The following is a 17850-nucleotide window of genomic DNA, read 5'->3' as shown; positions in this document are numbered from 1 at the left end:
GATTTCAATTTTCTAAATGTAGTTTTGACAACCAAACCCAAAAATCTCAACACCATAAAAACAACTACTCATGTACAAGTTGAACAGGCTAACACCTGTGTTTGGGGGGGGGGGGGGAAATCACCTGAGCATATTACATGGTGCCAATACATTTATGTAATAACAATAATAATGGTATAATAATAATGGCATTTGTTAAGCATTTACTATGTGCAAAGCACTGTTCTAAGTGCTGGGGAGGGTACAAGGTGATCAGGTTATCCCACGTGGGGCTCACAGTCTTAATGCCCATTTTATAGATGAGATAACTGGGGGCCAGAGAAGTTAAGTGACTTGCCCCAAGTCACACAGCTGACAAGCGGCGGAGCCAGGATTTGAACCCATGACCCCTGACTCCCGAGCCCTTGCTCTTTCCACTGAGCCACGCTGGTATTTGTTAAGTGCTTACTATGTGCCAGGCACCATAGTAGCACGGGGTAGCAGTTCCTATCCCACATGGGGCTCACAGTCTCAATCTCCATTTTACAGATGAGATAACTGAGCAACAGAGAAGTGAAGTGACTTGCTCAAGGTCATACAACAACCAAGTGGCAGAGCTGGGATTAGATCCCATGACCTTCAGACTCCCGGGCCTGCGCTCTATCTACTATGCCATGCTGCTTCTCCACTATGCATTTGAACTGAGCTCTCTATTAAGGCTGGGGAGGAACTGCTCCTAAAACAAGGTCTCTAAACCTCAGTTTGAGGGAAAGGACCCCAGGAAATCTGCTTGCAAATCACCTTCCCTTCCTGGCTCAGTGGAAGTGAGCTGGGGGAGGAGGGAAGGGGTACACTGCCCAGCCATTTAACTGGTCTGCCTTGCTGGGAGTGAAAGGTCCCCAGGATCACACCATCCTGCCCTCCATCTCCTGAGGGGTGTCCCAGGGGGAATAATCCGAGAGGCAGAGACAAGAGTTTGGAGCCACGGAGACTAGTTCTGGAGGGGAAACCCGGCTGGGGAATCTTTCCTTGAAAGTGGAGGGTCAACGGCTACTTCTACTCCCGCTCAGTCAATCAATCCAGACTTTTTGTGCGCGCAGCACTGTACTAACATGGTGTAGAGACTCTGACCTGTTAGAATGGGCCATACTATTATTATGGGAGGGCTGTTTTACTGGTTTTCAGATAATGAAGAAACTGCCACTACAGAACTAGAAGCATTTATTTGGCTGCCGTCTCTATTGAAACAACAGAAGTACAATGCGTAGTTTTGCAATACTGGTTCTGGAGGAAAGTGTCTCTTGATAAACAAATGTGTTATCTTTGAAAAGTAATGAAAACACTAGCTCTTTATTCAAGAGAAACTGCCGCATCCCTTCTGAAAGAGAAAAGGGAAAGCTTTAAATAGATTTACAGCAAGGTATTTGGAAGATAATGCAGTAAAGAATGTGGAGGGAAAACTCTAGAGTAAGCTATGTGAAAACCTGAGAAACTAGCCCTTGAACATGGCTGGCACCGAACTACCAGGAACAACAATAGGCACTGAGTGTTCCAAACCAGGAAAGTAATAAAATCAATATTTTTCTTTGAACTCCAAACAGTTCACAGAAACGTTGGCCCAGAGACCTTGATCACAATCTCCATAAAGATTTATCTTCCCTTGTCTGGGAGGGTTGGGTGGGGGTGGAGGGTGAGTGTGTGTGTGTGAGTTTTTGCATTCATTTTAAAATAATCAACTTTCTCAAATCAAAATGCTAACTCAGGCAAATAATGTTTAGAAGACTCAGTATTTATACACCTGTGTACCCAAAACTGAGAAACTTGCATACACAGATTGCTACATACAGTTATGAGCCCTCTAAGATTGTGAGCCCACAGAGGGACAAGCAGCGTGGGTAATTGCCACCTGTGTATTTTCCCAGCACTTAACAGAGCACTCAGAACACAATAAGCACTCAATATTACTATTATTACTGCAAACATTTCCTCTAAAAATCCACTAAAATACCAGAGATTCAGCTTCATGTTAGGAAGAAAGACCGAATGATTTTAGCCAGGTTCAGTGATTTAATTCTCACTTGATTAAAATGTTATTCACTATGACGTTTTTACCAGATTCATTTCTTTTGCATCTGACGGCATGTCTTACGACTTAACGTTTCTGTCATTAGTCACGGCTTAAACTGTTTCTTAACAGGTGGCCACAAAACTAGGTGGAATTCAACCTGCCACAGTTGTGCAAATGATCTACTACTCATATACCCCCCAACGCCTGCAAGTTTACATGGTCTACACACCTCCCTTTTTAAAAAGCACCTGCCTTTCTCTTTCAATAAATCTGTTGGAAAGATCGTAGAAAGCAAACAAGTTGAGACAAACTGTGCCACATGCGGAGGAGTTTAGAGATCTTATGTAACAACTATAAATTACTTCAAACAGCACCTGCTAGATGCTTCTTACTCTTGGCTGAGAAGTGAGGTCTCGGCGATCTGAGATGAGAGAGGTGTTGGCAAAATAGTTTAAGAGGAACCTCATAAAGGGGGAATCTTTGTTAAAAACCTCGAAAACCACCCAAACACGCCTGCAGAATAAGGTACTCAATGCCTAAAACGTGGCTGACTATTCTCCAGAGCTCCACCAGCCCATTGGTTAAGCACCCCTGCCTCGGCCTAATTCATTCATTCATTCAATCGTATTTATTGAGCGCCTACTATGTGCAGATCACTGTACTGAGCACTTGGAATGTACAATTCGACAACAGAAAGCAGCGTTGCTTAGCCGATAGAAGCCAGGACTGAGAATTAGAAGGACCTGGCTTCTAATCCCCAGTCTGCCACTTGTCTGCTATGTGATCTTGGGCAAATCACTTCACTTCTCTTTGCCTCAGTTATTTCATCTGCAAAATGGGGATTAATAATAGTTATGGTATTAAGTGCTTACTATGTGCTAAGCACTGTTCTAAGCATTGGGTAAATACAAGGTAATCAGGTTGTCCTATGTGGGGTTCAAAGACTTATTCCCCATTTTACAGATGTGGTAACTGAGGTACAGAGGAGTTCAGTGGCTTGCTCAAGGTTCCACAGCAGACAAGTGGCGGGGCTGGGATTAGAACCCACATCCTCTGACTCTCAAACCCAAGCTCTTCCTACTAAGCAACGCTGGTGTGACCCCCATGTTGGACACGGACAGTTCCCAACTTGATTAACTTGTATTCATCCCAGCATTTAGAGCAGTGATTGGCACATAGTAAGCACTTAACAAGTACCATATATTTTTTTTAGTGCTGTTTGCTGTCTAGAAACGGCATATCATGCCACAGTGATGCATTCTAGGTGAATTCTGACATGCCGTTCTGACTTATAGTGAAATCAGCTATCAAAGAGCAAATGAGAGAGGAATGGATTGAAGAGGGCAGGAACCAAGCACGTGGCACTGCTTCTCTCCACGTCGACATCGAAACTCCGCAGGAATGTTGTAAGAAGGTGACCAGAAGCAGTTAGGGCTCTCATCATATCTAAGTCATTAAAGATAATCAGAAGACTAATAACTGTGGTTTTTGCTAAGCTCTCACAAGAGGCTCACGGTCCAAGTAAGAGGGCTAAGTATTGAATCACCATTTTACAGAGGAGGAAACAGGCACAGAGAAGTCAAATGATTTGCCCAAGGTCATACAGCAGATAAATGGCGGAGCCAGGATTAGAACCCAGGTCCTCTGGCTCCCAGGCCCATGCTCTTTGCACTAGACTGCACTGCTTTTCAGCATGGCCTAATGGAAAGAGATCTCAAGACCTCAAGATAGCTTTCGAAAGAGAAAAGCAGTTATCTCTTAGGGTCTGGTCAAGGTGCAACTTGTACAATTTGTTTACTTAAACATCTAAAAAGACATGCAAGCTTAAATTATAGTTCTGTGCTGTAATTCAGAGATGGAATAAAAAAGATCATTAGAGCTTTAGAAATACTCAGACCCAGAAATGGGCTGAAGCACTACAGGTGAACAAACAGCTATTTCACCAAAACTCTAGCAGGGAAGACGAAAAAAACATAAAAGGTGGAAAAACAAAGTTTCAAAGAGTCCCAGATAATGTCTAATAAAATCAGTATTTTTTTAGCTTGTTAAAGTTGCATTTCAAGTCACGCTTTACCACATAAAATGTTTAGCTCTATATTCTCCAATCAATGGTATTTATTGAGCACTTACTGTGTGCAGAGCACTGCATTAAGTGCTTGGGAGAGTACAATATAACAGAGTTTAGTAGGCATGTTCCTTGCCCACAGTGAGCTGGCAGTCTACCCCTTTCCCTGAGTATTCATGGAAAAGCCTCCCCATTTATCACATTTATAGTATATCACCACCAGAAACGAGTTTCAATTGCGGGACAAAGTAACCGTGAACCAGCCTGGCAAGTTGTTGGGATCTGGATACTCAAGGGCACCCACACATGGCTTTCCATTAACAGTTCAAACACAGTGCACGGACTTTGCCCCATGATCAACACCGCACCCACTGCACTCCACAACAAACGCTCCGCAACCTCTCTTTCCTGAGCCACATAGCGGAGCCAACACTCTGCCCAGGTCCCCACTACCTCACACCTCAAATCCACCATCCAGAATCCGCCACCTCAGTGGCCTCTTGGGAGACGCTCAGTGAGATGACACCCTGAGCCTGATCTTGTTTTAGGAAAGAAAACAAGCAAACAAAAACTGCTAGGAATTCCAGTAGGTGGAAAACAGGTCCTTTCTTTACATATGAACCTAGCTCTTCCGGCTTCTAGCTCTACAACGCCACACTAGGGAAAGAGTACGCCAGCTTATGAGAGTGTTGAAGATAAGGACATGACCATTGCTGGTCAGTGCCCACTCAGTCCCTGCAGGTCACTGGGCTCCCCTCTCCCTCACCGCTCCCAAATGCTGGGGCCGGGGGGAAATAGGGGGGACGGGACTACCACGCCCAGGCAGCAGAACCTTGAAGGACCCTTTGGTGCTTTCCTCTAGGCTATAAGCTCATTATGGGCAGGAATTGTGTCTGGGTTTTTTTTGTTGTATTCTACTTTCCCAAGAGGTTAGTGCAGAGCACACTGTGAGCGCTCAATAAATGTGACTTACTGACTGACTTTGGGAATGGAAGGAAGGGGCGAGGAGAGGGAGGAGTCAAGGGAAAAAAAGGGCAAAGATGGAGAAAAATCCTTCCTATCCTCCCCACCACTGACCCAGGCTGTTGATTCTATCTGGACCTCTCAATCTAAGGCTGGCTAGTTGAGAAACCTATTCCACAGAGCCATGGGAAGAGAAAGGGGAGGGGGGAGCCTCAAAGTTTGAGGATAGAGCCAAGAGTCCCCCGCGCTGTAGGAGCGTGACGGGGGTGGCCTTCGGTAGGGCATTCGAAGCAACCCGGGCCACTCCGACCCCTACACTCGGGTCGAGGCGGGTGAAGAGATTTCCTGAGGCAGTGCTGTCTCATAATTGTGGTATTTGTTAAGGGCTTACCATGTGCCAAGTTCTGTACTAAATGCTGGGTTTAATACCTCCATATGGTGAACTCTGTCCACTTGAGAATATATAAAACCTAAAACAGACTGCCAGCACATACACCTCTACAGAGCCTATAGAGAAGCAGTGTTGCCTAGTGGAAAGAGTCGGGGCCTGGGAGTCAGAGGATCTGGATTCTATTCCCGGTTCCACCACTTGTTCACTTGTCTGCTGGGTGACCTTAAGCAAGTCACCTCACTTTCCTGTGCCTCAGTTCCCTCATCAGTAAAATGGGGATTAGGACCTACTGTGAGCCCTATGTGGGAAAGAGATTGGGTCCAATCAGATTATCTTTTCTATACCCCAGGACTTAGTACGGTGCCTGACACATAGTAAGTGCTTAAAAACAAAACAGACGAAAAAAACCCAAATTCTGACAACCATAACCAAGGTAAAACCACTGTGCTGTACAATACCTGTTGATACCACCATCCTCCCTTTCTCTGAAGTCTGCAACTTTGGCATTATCATTGACTTGTCCCCTTTTTGTCTTCTACCACTTTCAGTTGGTCACCAAATAGTGCTGATCCTTTCTTCACAACACCCCCAGTACCTGCCGCTTCCTCTCCATCCAAGCTGTACTATGCTGGTCCAAGAGTTTGTCATAACCAGACTTGACATCTGAATCAGCCTCCTCACAGACCTCTCTGCCTCCAGTCTTTCCAGCTCATATTTCACTCTGCTGCCCGGATCATTTTTCTAAGGCATTTTGTGCAGATCTTCCTACTCCCCCAAATCCCCTTGTGATTGTCCATTCCTCGCCACATCAAGCGGACACTCCTGCTCCCTAAAACATGTACTACAGTGCTCTGCTCAAAATAACACTACTGACTGGTTGAAAAAAGCAAGTCAGAAAAAAGCGAGTAAACAGGAATACAGGAAATTAAAAGAAAATTCATTGTCAGGCCCAAAAGGCAGATTCAGGTAGATTTAAAAAAAAAAAAAAACACCCAGTAACTATAAATCTATTACCTTTGGGAAAGCATAATAATATGCCCAGACATAATGCCGGAAGAAAGTTGTCATTATTTAGCTGTATAATTACTTTATGGGCATTTTTCAGAGGTGGCTCACCATTGTTCTGTCTAGTAAATCATAGCGGGGTATGGGTCATGTGAAGTGGAAAAGAGGAGGACAAAGGGAAGGTGAGGAAAAGAAGACTTAAGCTTGATTCACTTACAGGCCCTCTAGCCTCCGTAAGTAAGCAGGGAAACTGGGGCTGAGGAGAACAGTGTCTGGGGCTGTCTATGCCTGTCCAAATCAACTACTGGCTGGGTCCCAGCCCAACAAGATCAGGCTGGGAACTAGGAGCCATGGAAAAGTCAATTCTTTCATCATGCAGGACTAGAACACTGCTGCATGAAGAGGGAACACTTTTCTGCCAAAGATGCGTCTATCTTTGTAGAACACGAGATGTTGAAAGAAACGCTTGTGCTTATAGCCGCATCACTAACTATAATGTGAGTTTCCCCTTAATGCAAGGGTCCTTACAGAACAGAACCCATACATTAGAGGAGAACTGAATGGATATTCATCTAAGGTACTGTCCTTACTCCACTACATATCAAATCCCCTCTGAGGGTCGCACCTGGAGTTTCCATGACTCTACCAGTCTCGGGTATGGGAAGGAGAGTCAAGCAGAGGCCTGTCCATTCCTTTCCTAGCTTGGGCAGTGGTAGTGAGTGGAAGGCAATCTGCTACAAGTCAAAACTCACCCTTGCTGGGCAGCAGCGGCATGGGAGAGAGTCAAGGGCGGAGGGTGCATAGTATCAGTACAACCATTGGCCGTAGACTTTCCAAAAAATCACTTTATGCTTTGGAGGAAACATGTTGCTAATTATCAGAGCTAGAGCCGTAGACAAATACAATACCTACTTAAGCAATTTCTAGTCTATTGCTTTCTAGGATTAAACACAGTTAAGATACTCACCACTGAGAGCTGGCTCCATGTTGATCTCAAAGGCTTATAGTGAATGATTATCTTTTCATTTGATTTTTGTTCTTTGGGTTCGGAATCTTCATCAGAGTCGATGTCTAGAGCTTTTTCTTTATAGTTCTGATACAGTACAGCATTTTCTATAATGACAAAAGCAAACTGTGAACTGGCAGAAAAATGACAGATGTTTGCAAAATTTTTAAAGTACCCACATTTTAATAATTGTCCTTCTCAAGTTCTGTGTATGAGGTGAACCATATTCCATCCTCTGCTTAATACAATAGGGTCACTACAGCACTTTTTATAGCTTACTTTCTCAACAATTGTGTCCTTAGCTAAATCAGAAGAAAAAAGCATGCTTAATAAATGCAGCACGCAGTTTCATCAATTTTGCAGATTTATCTACAGATACTGCCTCCAGAGGCCTCCATCCATAAAGAATAGCCAGTTAGCTAAGAAGATGTGATGATGTTTTGTATCAGTTTTAGAATTAAAGCCTAAGTTTCAACAATAGAAATGTTATATTTTAAGTTTTTTTTAAAAAAAGAGTATTTATTGGTAATCAACTTTGGCTCTTGATTGGCCTAAATTCTAAATCTGTCCACATTCTCTGCATCAAAAGTTTCCCCAATTCCCTGTCTTTGGAACCCGAAGCCCAAGTATGTAAAAACAGCTGAAACACATGAAGGGAGAGTGCAAGTTCCAGGAGGAGGGTAAGGGATGGAAATAAACTGAAAGGACATGCAGACATAACTGCTCAAAAAGCAGCATAGAATAACATCCTCCAATGCTTAAAAAGGTTAAATATACATTTTTTTTTTCCTACTCACCTGACTTATGACCAGTTTGTTTTGGTTTTTTTTATGGTATTTGTTAAATGCTTACTATGTGACAAGCACTGTTCTGAGCACTGGGGAAGCTACAAAATAATGAGGTTGGACACAGTTCCTGTCCCTAATGGGGTTCATAGTCTAAGTCAGAAGAAACTGAGGCATAGGGAAGTTTAAAGAGACTTGCTCAAGGTCACACAGAAGACCAGTGGAGGAGCTGGGTTAGAGCCCAGGTTGTGACACCCAGGTCCGTGCTCACAGCACTAGTCCGGGCTGCTTTCCATTCTTGTAAGTGAAAGACCATTGACACAATTAAACTTGTGGGTATCTTTCCTAACTTCTGTGATCCCCTAGTCAGTTAAGAACCCCTTTCCCCAAATTTCAAAGCTAAAACTTTAGGGAAATTAGGAATAATGGGAATGGGAAAATATTTTATGTGAAATCCAGCAGACAAAGCTCACAGAACTTCTATAAATTTTAGTCTGGGAAGATTGCAAAAAAGCACATTGTACATTTTACTTATTTTATTTTACCATGTTATGATTAGTTCAGAACACTGACCAGTTCTGGGTTTAAAGATGGGCATGAAATACAAAGAATTCCATGAATTTCATTTTCCGCTAGTATTAGGTAACATTTTAACTCAGGAAAGCATGTTCAGTTACGTAAGATGCCACAAAAAGTTAATCTGCCATTTCTGATTTAGCCTTTCTTGGTTTTTTTTTGAGTTCCACTGAATAACAATTTTATTCACACCAAACTAAATGCAAAAAGCAAGCTGTTTTTGAAAGCAAAAGCTTACCTTCCCCATCGAATGTCCCTTGTCCTTTCAAGATCTTCTTCTAAGAAAAGCGAGGCAAAAAAAACAAAACAAAAAAACCACATGAAAACCCCACATGAGGCGGTTCAAGTTGCAGTCGTTTCAAGTAAATCAAAGTGGTTCTATTTTGCTCCGACTTTTTCCAAAGGCATTGAGCAGATTAACCCGACAAAGTGCAGGTAATTAACAGATCATTCATGCGATCCTTTGAGATTCATTCAAGAGGTGGAAAGAAAATGCATCCCACAGAGTAATGTAGTAAGACTTGAACTGGCATGCAATTTAGTTCACTACTTCCAAACTATCTTCAGGTCAGCGTGACCATTTAAGGGAACTTTTTTCTCTTTTCAGAGTGGAAAAAAGAAAAAAAAAGTGGACCGTAAAAGCCTGTGCATAGTCAGTTCTGCACGACCATAGCAAACCCGCTAAAATGAAACAGACTTGCTTTTGTATTAGATGGATGACTTCTATATAGACTAGTTTCAGTTCACCGACTAATCAAGAAAAGATGTAACTGCCAAAAGTATTGTCAGCATATAAGCTAAAAAGGAATCTCTGAACGAGTGTAATTGCTTATTTGCCTACTCTCCGGGGAAAGTACATCTTGCACATAAACACCCCACAACCTTTCCTCTCAAGTTTTCGTCTTCCTGAAATCCGCCACGAAGTTGACAATTATTCTAGCCTAGCAAGCTTTACTCTTCTGGCCAAGTCGCCCTACTGGAGGTTTTGAGCTATCCATTGATTAAAAGTACTCAAGGGGAAATGGGGACAGGGCACATAAAATACAACGAAAGGCCAACATCACGGCAACCTACTCTGTCAACCGAAATATTTTTGAGCCTTTAGAGGGGCTTGCTTGGAACTTCTTTTTCATTTCATACGTGACCAAGATGGCAACACTCGAAACAGATTAAACTGAATGATCAGGATTCCAGAAAAATCAAATGGCCTGTCTCCAAGTCTGGCCTAGCATTCTTTCTCCAAATGCACATCAATCAATCACTGGCATGTACTGAGCGCTTGTTATGTGTAGAGCGCTGCACTATGCACTTGGGAGAGCACAACAGAATTAGCGCACATGTTCCCCGCCCATAACGAGCTTACCGTTTAGAGGGGGAGACAGAAATTAATAGAAGTACTTTATAGCATATCATTCAAAGATGTATATGAACGTGCTTTGGGGTTGGGGTGAATATCCAATATGTTGGCCTAATGGAAAGAGTCCAAACCTGGCAGTGAGAGGACCTGGGTTCTAATCCCTACACATTGAGAAGCAGCAAGGCTTAGTAGAAAAAGCATGGGCTTGGGAGTCAGAGGTCATGGGTTCTAATACCCCATCCGCCGCTAGTCAGCTGTGTGACCCTGGGCCAGTCACTTCACTTCTCTGTGCCTCAGTTACTTCATCTGGAAAATGGGGATTAAGACTGTGAGCCACACATGGGACAACCTCATTACCTTGGATCTTCCCCAGTGCTTAGAATAGTGCTCGGCTCATAGTAAGCACTTAAATGCCATCATCATCGTTCTCTGGGCCTCAGTTATCCCATCTGTAAAATGGGGATGAAGAGAAGCAGCGTGGCTCAGTGGAAAGAGCATGGGCTTGGGAGTTAGAGGTCGTGGGTTCGAATCCCAGCTCTGACACTTGTCAGCTGTGTGACCATGGGCAAGTCACTTACCTTCTCTGTGCCTCAGTTACCTCATCTGTGCAATGGGGATTAACTGTGAGCTTCACGTGGGACAACCTGATTACTCTGTACCTATCCCAGGGCTTAGAACAGTGCTCTGCACATAGTAAGCGCTTCACAAATACCAACATCATTATTATTATTACTGTGAGCCCTATGTAGGACAACCTGATTACCCTGTAACTACCCCAGCACTTAGAACAGTGCTTGGCACATAGTAAGCGCTTAAATACCAACATTATTATTATTACACTGCTAGTTGCCTGCTGTGTGATCTTGGGCAAGTCACTTAACATCTCTCTGCCTCAGTTTCCTCATCTGTAAAATGGCAATCCAATCTTACTCCCGCCCCTCTTAAACTGTGTTCAAACTGATTCTCTCTCGTCTCGACTGTAAACTCCTTGTGGGCAGGGAATGCGTCTACCTACTCTGTTACAGTGTACTTTCCCGCAAGCGCTTAGTACAATGTTCTGCTTACAGGAAGAACTCTGTGAATACGATCGATGGATTGCTGATTAAACCACGACCACTACCTCAAAACCAGTTGAAGAAATTTCGATATTACATTGTGCACATTCAGCTAATGGTCTCAATTGGGGTTAAAGAACCCCCTAGTTCCCAGATATCGTATATCTATATCTACAGATATCGAAAACCCCACTAATTTCACCCCTAATTAACCAGTAGCAAGTTGTTTTTTAGTTCCACCTCCTCTCCGATTTGAGTTTCCCCCCTTGTCGGGTAAATGCTTCTTGACACACACTGGGCTAGGAGGAGGGTAAGTTTTTAGATCCTCAAATGAACTTCAACCGGGATAGTCATTTGTCACCTCATACCACACTGGGGGTGCATCCACGGGTTACAGGCGGGCTACTTTTTATGAACAGGCCCGAATCCGGGGGCGCTTCTTTCCCGACCCCCAGCCCAACTTTAACACAGAGGTGGCTTCCGCTTACCTTTATCCTCCCCAAGCTAGAAAACTTCTCCCTGTCCTCCACGACAGCTTTGAGGATGGGCTGGGACATGCGGTTTTTCTTCTTGGAATTCGTGGGGCTGTCAAAATCCAAGCCGCTGACGACGGCCCTGCGGTAGGAAGTGGAGCGCAACCCTCTCCTCAGGGAGCCGGGGCTGTCCACCTCCTCTTCCACCTCTCTGTCCCCATCAGGCGCGGGGACGCTGTCCACCAAGCTGCGGACCTTGAGGACCCTCTTGTGGGGCTCGAGGCTCGGGCCGGTGGCTTTGCCGGTCAGTTTGATCTCGGAGGCGAGGCCCCTGGGGATGATCTGCTGCTTGCCCACTTTGAGGGCGGCGGGGCTGTTGGTGCTTAAGATGACCACGGGCTTTTCGGGGCCTTGAAGGGGGCTGGGAGGCAGCCGCTGGAGGGGCGGCCTGGGTCCCGGGGGAGGGGACGCGAGCGCCGGGGACCCCCTCTCTGGGCCTTGGGTTGGCTGCCCGGCCCGGGATGGCGGCCTGGGACCCGGGGGAGGGGAGGAGGGCACCGGAGACCCCCTCTCTGGGGCTTGGGTTGTCCGGCCAGGCTGGGATGATGGCCGGGGACGTGGGGGAGAGGATGAGGGCACCGGAGACCTCCTGTCTGGGTATCGGGCCGTCTGGCCAGGCTGGGGGGACCGCCCGGATCCCGGAAGAGGGGATGACAGTGCCGGGGCCCCCCTCTCTGGCTCTTGGGCTGTCCGGCCGGGCCGGAGGGGCGGCCTGGGTCCCAGGGGAGGTGATGACAGTGCAGGAGATCCCCTCTCTGGGCTTTGGGCTGTCCGACCAGGCCGGAGAGGCGGGCTGGGTCCCAGGGGAGGGGACGAGAGCGCCGGGGACCCCCTCTGTGGGCCTTGGGCCGGCCGGCCGGACTGGAGGGGCGGCCTGGATCCGGGGGAAGGGGACGAGGGCGCCGGGGACCCCCCCTCTGGGTCTTGGGCTGTCCAACCCGGCTGCGGGGGTGTCAGGCGGGTGGGGGAGGCCGCGGGAGTGGGAATAAAGCCGGCGGGCGCCCTTGGGGCTGGGGGGCTGGGGGCCAGCAGTGGGTTTGCCGGCTCCCGGCCCGGACCCCCGACCCTCTGGACCCCGCAGACCCCAGCCGGGCCCCCGTTGGGCAGAGACCTCCCGGGGCAGTGCCAGGGCGGGGGGCTGCCCCCTATCCGGGCCGGGGGCTGCAGGGGAGGGGATCCGGGGGTGACGAGGTCGCCTCCTGGGCTCTGGCAGGACCTCGGCCGCGCTTTGGTCCGGGCGGGCGGGGCTGGCAGGGCTGGCAGGGCCGGCAGGACTGGCAGGGGGCTGGATCGCCTCTTCCACAGCGGGGTCCCGGCGGGGGCGGGCAGTTCCAGCGGGCTTTCCTCGTCCATGGCCGGGGTCCGGCGGGGGCTCCGGCGGGGGTCCGGCCGCGGGCTCCTGGGCGGGACACAGACGGTCTCAGAGGGTCGTTCTCCTCCCGGTCCTCCTCCACCTCGCTCCCCACCCAGGCCTCGTCTTTGGGGGGGCGGGGGGGATGTCCCAGGTTTGGGCACCTGCTCGGAAACCTCGTCCCGCCTCCACCTCCGGGCAGACCTCCGGGAGCCCCCCGCCCCAGGGACACACGCGCACACACCGGCAGCCCCCCACACATAAAAAGAAAGAGAGATGGGGAAAAGGGGGACACACACACACACCGGGACACCCCCCCCCACCCAAAAAGAAAGAGAGATAAGGAGAAGGGGGACACACACACCCGGGAGCCCCCCTACCCAAAAAGAGACATGGGGAGAAGGGACACACACACCGGGAACCCCCACCCACCCGAAAAGAGAGATAAGGAGAGGAGCCCCCCTACCTAAAAAGAGAGATGGGGAGAAGGGACACACGCCGGGAACCGCTCCACCCAAAAAGAAAGAGATAGGGAGAAGGAAGCCCCCCTACCTGAAAAGAGGAGAGATGGGGAGAAGGGACACACGCCGGGAATCCCCCCACCCAAAAAGATAGGGAGAAGGGACACACACACACACACGCACACGGGAGCTACCCTACCCAAAAAGAGAGATGGGAAGAAGGGACACACACACACACCCCGGAAGCCCCCTTACCCAAAAAGAGAGATGGAGGAGAAGGGACACACACACACCCAAAAAGAGAGATGGGGAGAAGGGAGACACACACATATACACACACCGTGAGCCCCCCCCCCCCAAAGAGAGATGGGGAGGACACACACACACACGGAGACCCCTCCCCCCCAAAAGAGAGATGGGGGAAGGGGGGCGAGGAGGAGGAAAAAGGAGGGAGAGGCGCTTCTGAAAGTTGAGGGAATAAAGTTCAGTTGGATTTCCCACCCTCCCTCGTCCCGACCCCCATCCCGGCCGGCCTGGGGGCATCTTACCTCATCCCGGGGGGCGGCGCTAGGGGGGCAGGGGAGCAGGACCCCCCCGGGGCCAGGCTGGTGGGGGGGAGGGTCGGGTCTCCGGGGTCCCCAGCTGAGGGTGCCCTGGTCCGGTCCTGCCCGGCCCGGCCCGCTGCGCTGCCTTCTCTCCGCCGTCAGGTTGGAGGCGGCCCCTGCCCCGGCCCCGCCCCCGCCCCCTCCCCTTCCTCCTCCTTCTCCTCCTCCTCCCCGCCCCCCGACCCTCCGCGGGCTCCGGCCGCTCCGGGCTCCCCGCCTCCCAGCTCGGGGCCCCAGCACACCCCCGGACCCCAGGCTCCCCGGACCCCCGGACCCCCAGACGCCGGATCCCCCGCACTCCAGACCCCCGGATCCCGGGCTCCTCGCCCCCCTCCCCCCAGAGCTCGGGCTCCCTGCGCCCCCGGACCCCCAGCATTCCGGACCCCCAAACCCCGGGGTCCCTGCACCCCCTGACCCCCCCGCACTCCGTAGCCCCAAACCCCGGGCTCCCTGCCCCCCCAGATCCCCCGCACTCCGGCCCCCCTGCCCCCTGGCTCCCTGCCCCCCGGACCCCCAGCGCCCCCCAGATCTGGGCTCCCTGCCCCCCGGGACCCCGGACCCCAGGATCCCTGCCCCACCCCCCAGGCCCCCCCCAGACTCCACCTCCCCCGGACTCCCTGCACCCCGGAATCCCCACTCTCCCGAACCCCGAGATCCTCCCGGACCCCCCACTCCCTTCCCCAGGGAACGAGCCAAGCGCGGCGGGCTCCACCTGGCTGGAAACTTTGGGGGGGGGGGGGGCATCTGGGCCCGGGGGGATAAAGGACCGCCTCCCCACCCTCACCCAACGCCTCCCTCTTTTAATAATTTTGGTATTTGTTAAGCTCTTACTAAGGTGCCAAGCAGTCTTCTAAGCGCTGGGTAGATATAAGGTCATTAGGTTGTCCCATGTGGGGCTCACGGTCTTCATCACCATTTTCCAGAGAAGTCAAGTGACTTGCCCAAGGTCACACAGCTGACAAGTGGCGGAGTCGGAATTAGAACCCAGGACCTCTGACTCCCAAACCCGTGCTCTTTCCACTGAGCCACGCTGCCTCTTTTCTTTCCTTTCCTTCCCTCCTTCTTCCTGAGCGCTTACACTGTGCGCAGAGCGCCGAAGCAGCCTGGTTCAGGAGCAAAAGCCCCGGCTTGGGAATCGGAGGTCGTGAGCTCCGCCACTTAATAATGTTAGGATTTGTTAAGCGCTTACTATGTGCCAAGCACTGTTGTAAGCGCTGGGGGTGGGGGGAATACAAGGTAATCAGGTCATCCCACTTGGGGCTCACAGTCTGCATCGGAGTTGGAATGAGAACCCATGACCTCTGACTGCCAAGCCCGTGCTCTTTCCACTAAGCCACGCTGCCACTTGTCAGCTGTGTGACCTTGGGCCGGTCACTTCACTTCTCTGGGCCTCAGTGACCTCATCTGTAAAATGGGGATGAAGACTGTGATTCCCCACGTGGGACAGCCTGATGACCTTGTTCATCCACCCCAGCGCTTAGAACGGTCTGTCACATAGTAAGCACTTAACAAATACCATTATTATTATTATTTGTTAATCGCTTACTATATGCTATGCGCTTACATACTAAGCGCTTACTTAACAGATACCATTATTATTATTAGCTAAGCATTTACTCTGTGTCAACCACTGTTCTAAGCGCTGGGAAAGATACATGGTGATCAGGTTGTCCCACATGGGGCTCACAGTCTTCATCTCCATTTTACAGTTGAGGAAACTGAGGCCCAGAGCAGTGAAGTGATTTGCCCAAAGTCACACAGCTGATAAAGCAGCGTGGCTCAGTGGAAAGAGCACGGACTTTGGCGTCAGGGCTCATGAGTTCGAATCCCAGCTCTGCCACTTGTCGGCTGTGTGACTGTGGGCAAGTCACTTAACTTCTCCGTGCCTCAGTTCCCTCATCTGTAAAATGGGGATTAAGACTGTGAGCCCCACGTGGGACAACCTGATTCCCCTATGTCTACCCCAGCGCTTAGAACAGTGCTCGGCACATAGTAAGCGCTTAACAAATACCAACATTATTACATTATTATTAAAGGGTGGATCCGGGATTAGAACCCATGACCTCTGACTCCCAAGCCCGTGCTCTCTCCATTAAAGACACGCTGCTTCTCAAATACCATCACCTTCATCACTATACTAACCATTCCCTGCCCACAACGATCCTACAGCCTAGAGAGGGGCATCTTACGGTCCTCCCGCGCTGCTGGCACGGCTGGCAGACCAGGAGGTGGAATTCAGAAAAGGACGATTGTGGGATGGGCTGAGCGCAAGCTTGCCCGCGTGGATGTGGGGCAGACGATGTCACCCTTGGAGTCAGAAGGACCTGGGTTCTAAACCCACTCTGCTGGGTGACCTTGTCGGCTCTGTGACCTTGGGCAAGTCAAACTTCTCTGTAACACGGTTACCTTATCTGTAAAATGGGGATAAGACTGTGAATCCCAGGCAGGACAGGGACTGTGTCCAAACTTGTTAACTTCTATCTACTCCAGTGCTTAGTACAGTGCTTGACATGTTCTGCACACAGTAAGCGCTCAATAAATATGATTGACTGAATGAATGGAAATTCAGGTGGAAAGCCAGGGAGTGTGCCCTTGAGAGCCAACTTTTAAGTGCCTCCCCACAGAGAGCCAACCTGCCCGCTCATCCTGGTTTGCCTAGATGACTCCCGCGGTGTGGGGGGGGGGGGAATAATAAAATAATAACAATAATTGTGGTATTTATTAAGCACTTACTATGTGCCAGGCACTATACTAAGCACTAGGGTGGATACAAGCAAATCAGGTTAGACATAGTTCCTTTCCCCCTTGAGATGCACAGTCTCAATCCCCAATTTACAGATAAGGGAACTGAGGCCCAGAGAGGTGAAGTGACTTCTCCTAGATCACACAGCAGACAAGTGGCAGACCTGGGATTAGAATCCAGGACCTTCCGCCTCCCAGGCCCGTGCTCTACCCACCAAACCAGGGGTAGGGCAGCAGGCTCCAGTCCCTGCTTCCAGCTCCTGTCTCTGCTCACTGCTTTGATAAGCAGAGTCTGGGCTGAGACTCTAAGCTCGTTGTTGGCAGGGAATGTGACTACCAACTCTTAGTTGGACTTTCTCAAACTCATAGTACAGTGCTCGCCACACCTTCCGTGCTCAATAAATACGATGGATGGAAGAAGAAACCAAGAACGAGACGACCTACCTGTTTGCTGCCATCCTTGCACTGTCAGGGCAGGGCGGGTGAAGAAGAAAGGGGGAAAAGTTGAACTAAACCGGAATGTTGTCTAAAATTTCAGACGGAAGTGGATCTCCAGACTTTCACCCACGGGAGAGGCCAGGCTGAAAGGGGACATCGAGAATAACCTCCTTAAATTTCCTTCAGCGTCTGAGTACTCTAACAGCGTAGTTAGCGCCTTAAATTAATCAACATTGTAGGGTTCTTCAAATGGATTAAGGCAGTTAACTAGACCAGTGATTAACACTTCGAGGCAGAAGATGAAAAACTCTTGGTAAACCTATTGTTGACGTATTTTTTTTCTTAATTACATCGAAGTAGTTGCCTTGAAACTCAGAATTACTTTCTTAGTCCTTCGATTTTTGACAAAGAATCCTTGCAAAACCGAGCCACTTTCGATTCTTTTCCCCAAAGACTCTGGGATCCCAGCA

At 49.2% G+C, this 17850-nt stretch overlaps 1 protein-coding gene across 2 annotated transcripts in view; it reads right to left on the bottom strand.

Moving 5' to 3' along the window:
• The window catches only part of ARHGEF26 (Rho guanine nucleotide exchange factor 26), a 166226-nt gene extending 153054 nt beyond the window's left edge, over positions 1-13172 (bottom strand). For both annotated transcript variants that reach the window (XM_029071943.2, XM_029071950.2), the window contains exons 1-3: positions 11739-13172; positions 9077-9116; positions 7439-7584 (exon numbers count right to left, since the gene is read on the bottom strand). In XM_029071943.2, the coding sequence (XP_028927776.2) occupies positions 7439-7584; positions 9077-9116; positions 11739-13136 (1584 nt within the window). In that variant the 5' untranslated portion in view covers positions 13137-13172. The remainder of the gene's footprint in view (positions 1-7438; positions 7585-9076; positions 9117-11738) is intronic.
• Between the last annotated feature and the right edge of the window lie 4678 nt (positions 13173-17850).

Source organism: Ornithorhynchus anatinus, chromosome 1 (genome assembly GCF_004115215.2).
Source record: "Ornithorhynchus anatinus isolate Pmale09 chromosome 1, mOrnAna1.pri.v4, whole genome shotgun sequence".
Classification (NCBI taxonomy): Eukaryota; Metazoa; Chordata; class Mammalia; order Monotremata; family Ornithorhynchidae; genus Ornithorhynchus; species Ornithorhynchus anatinus.
This window is presented reverse-complemented; position numbering and strand designations above follow the sequence as displayed.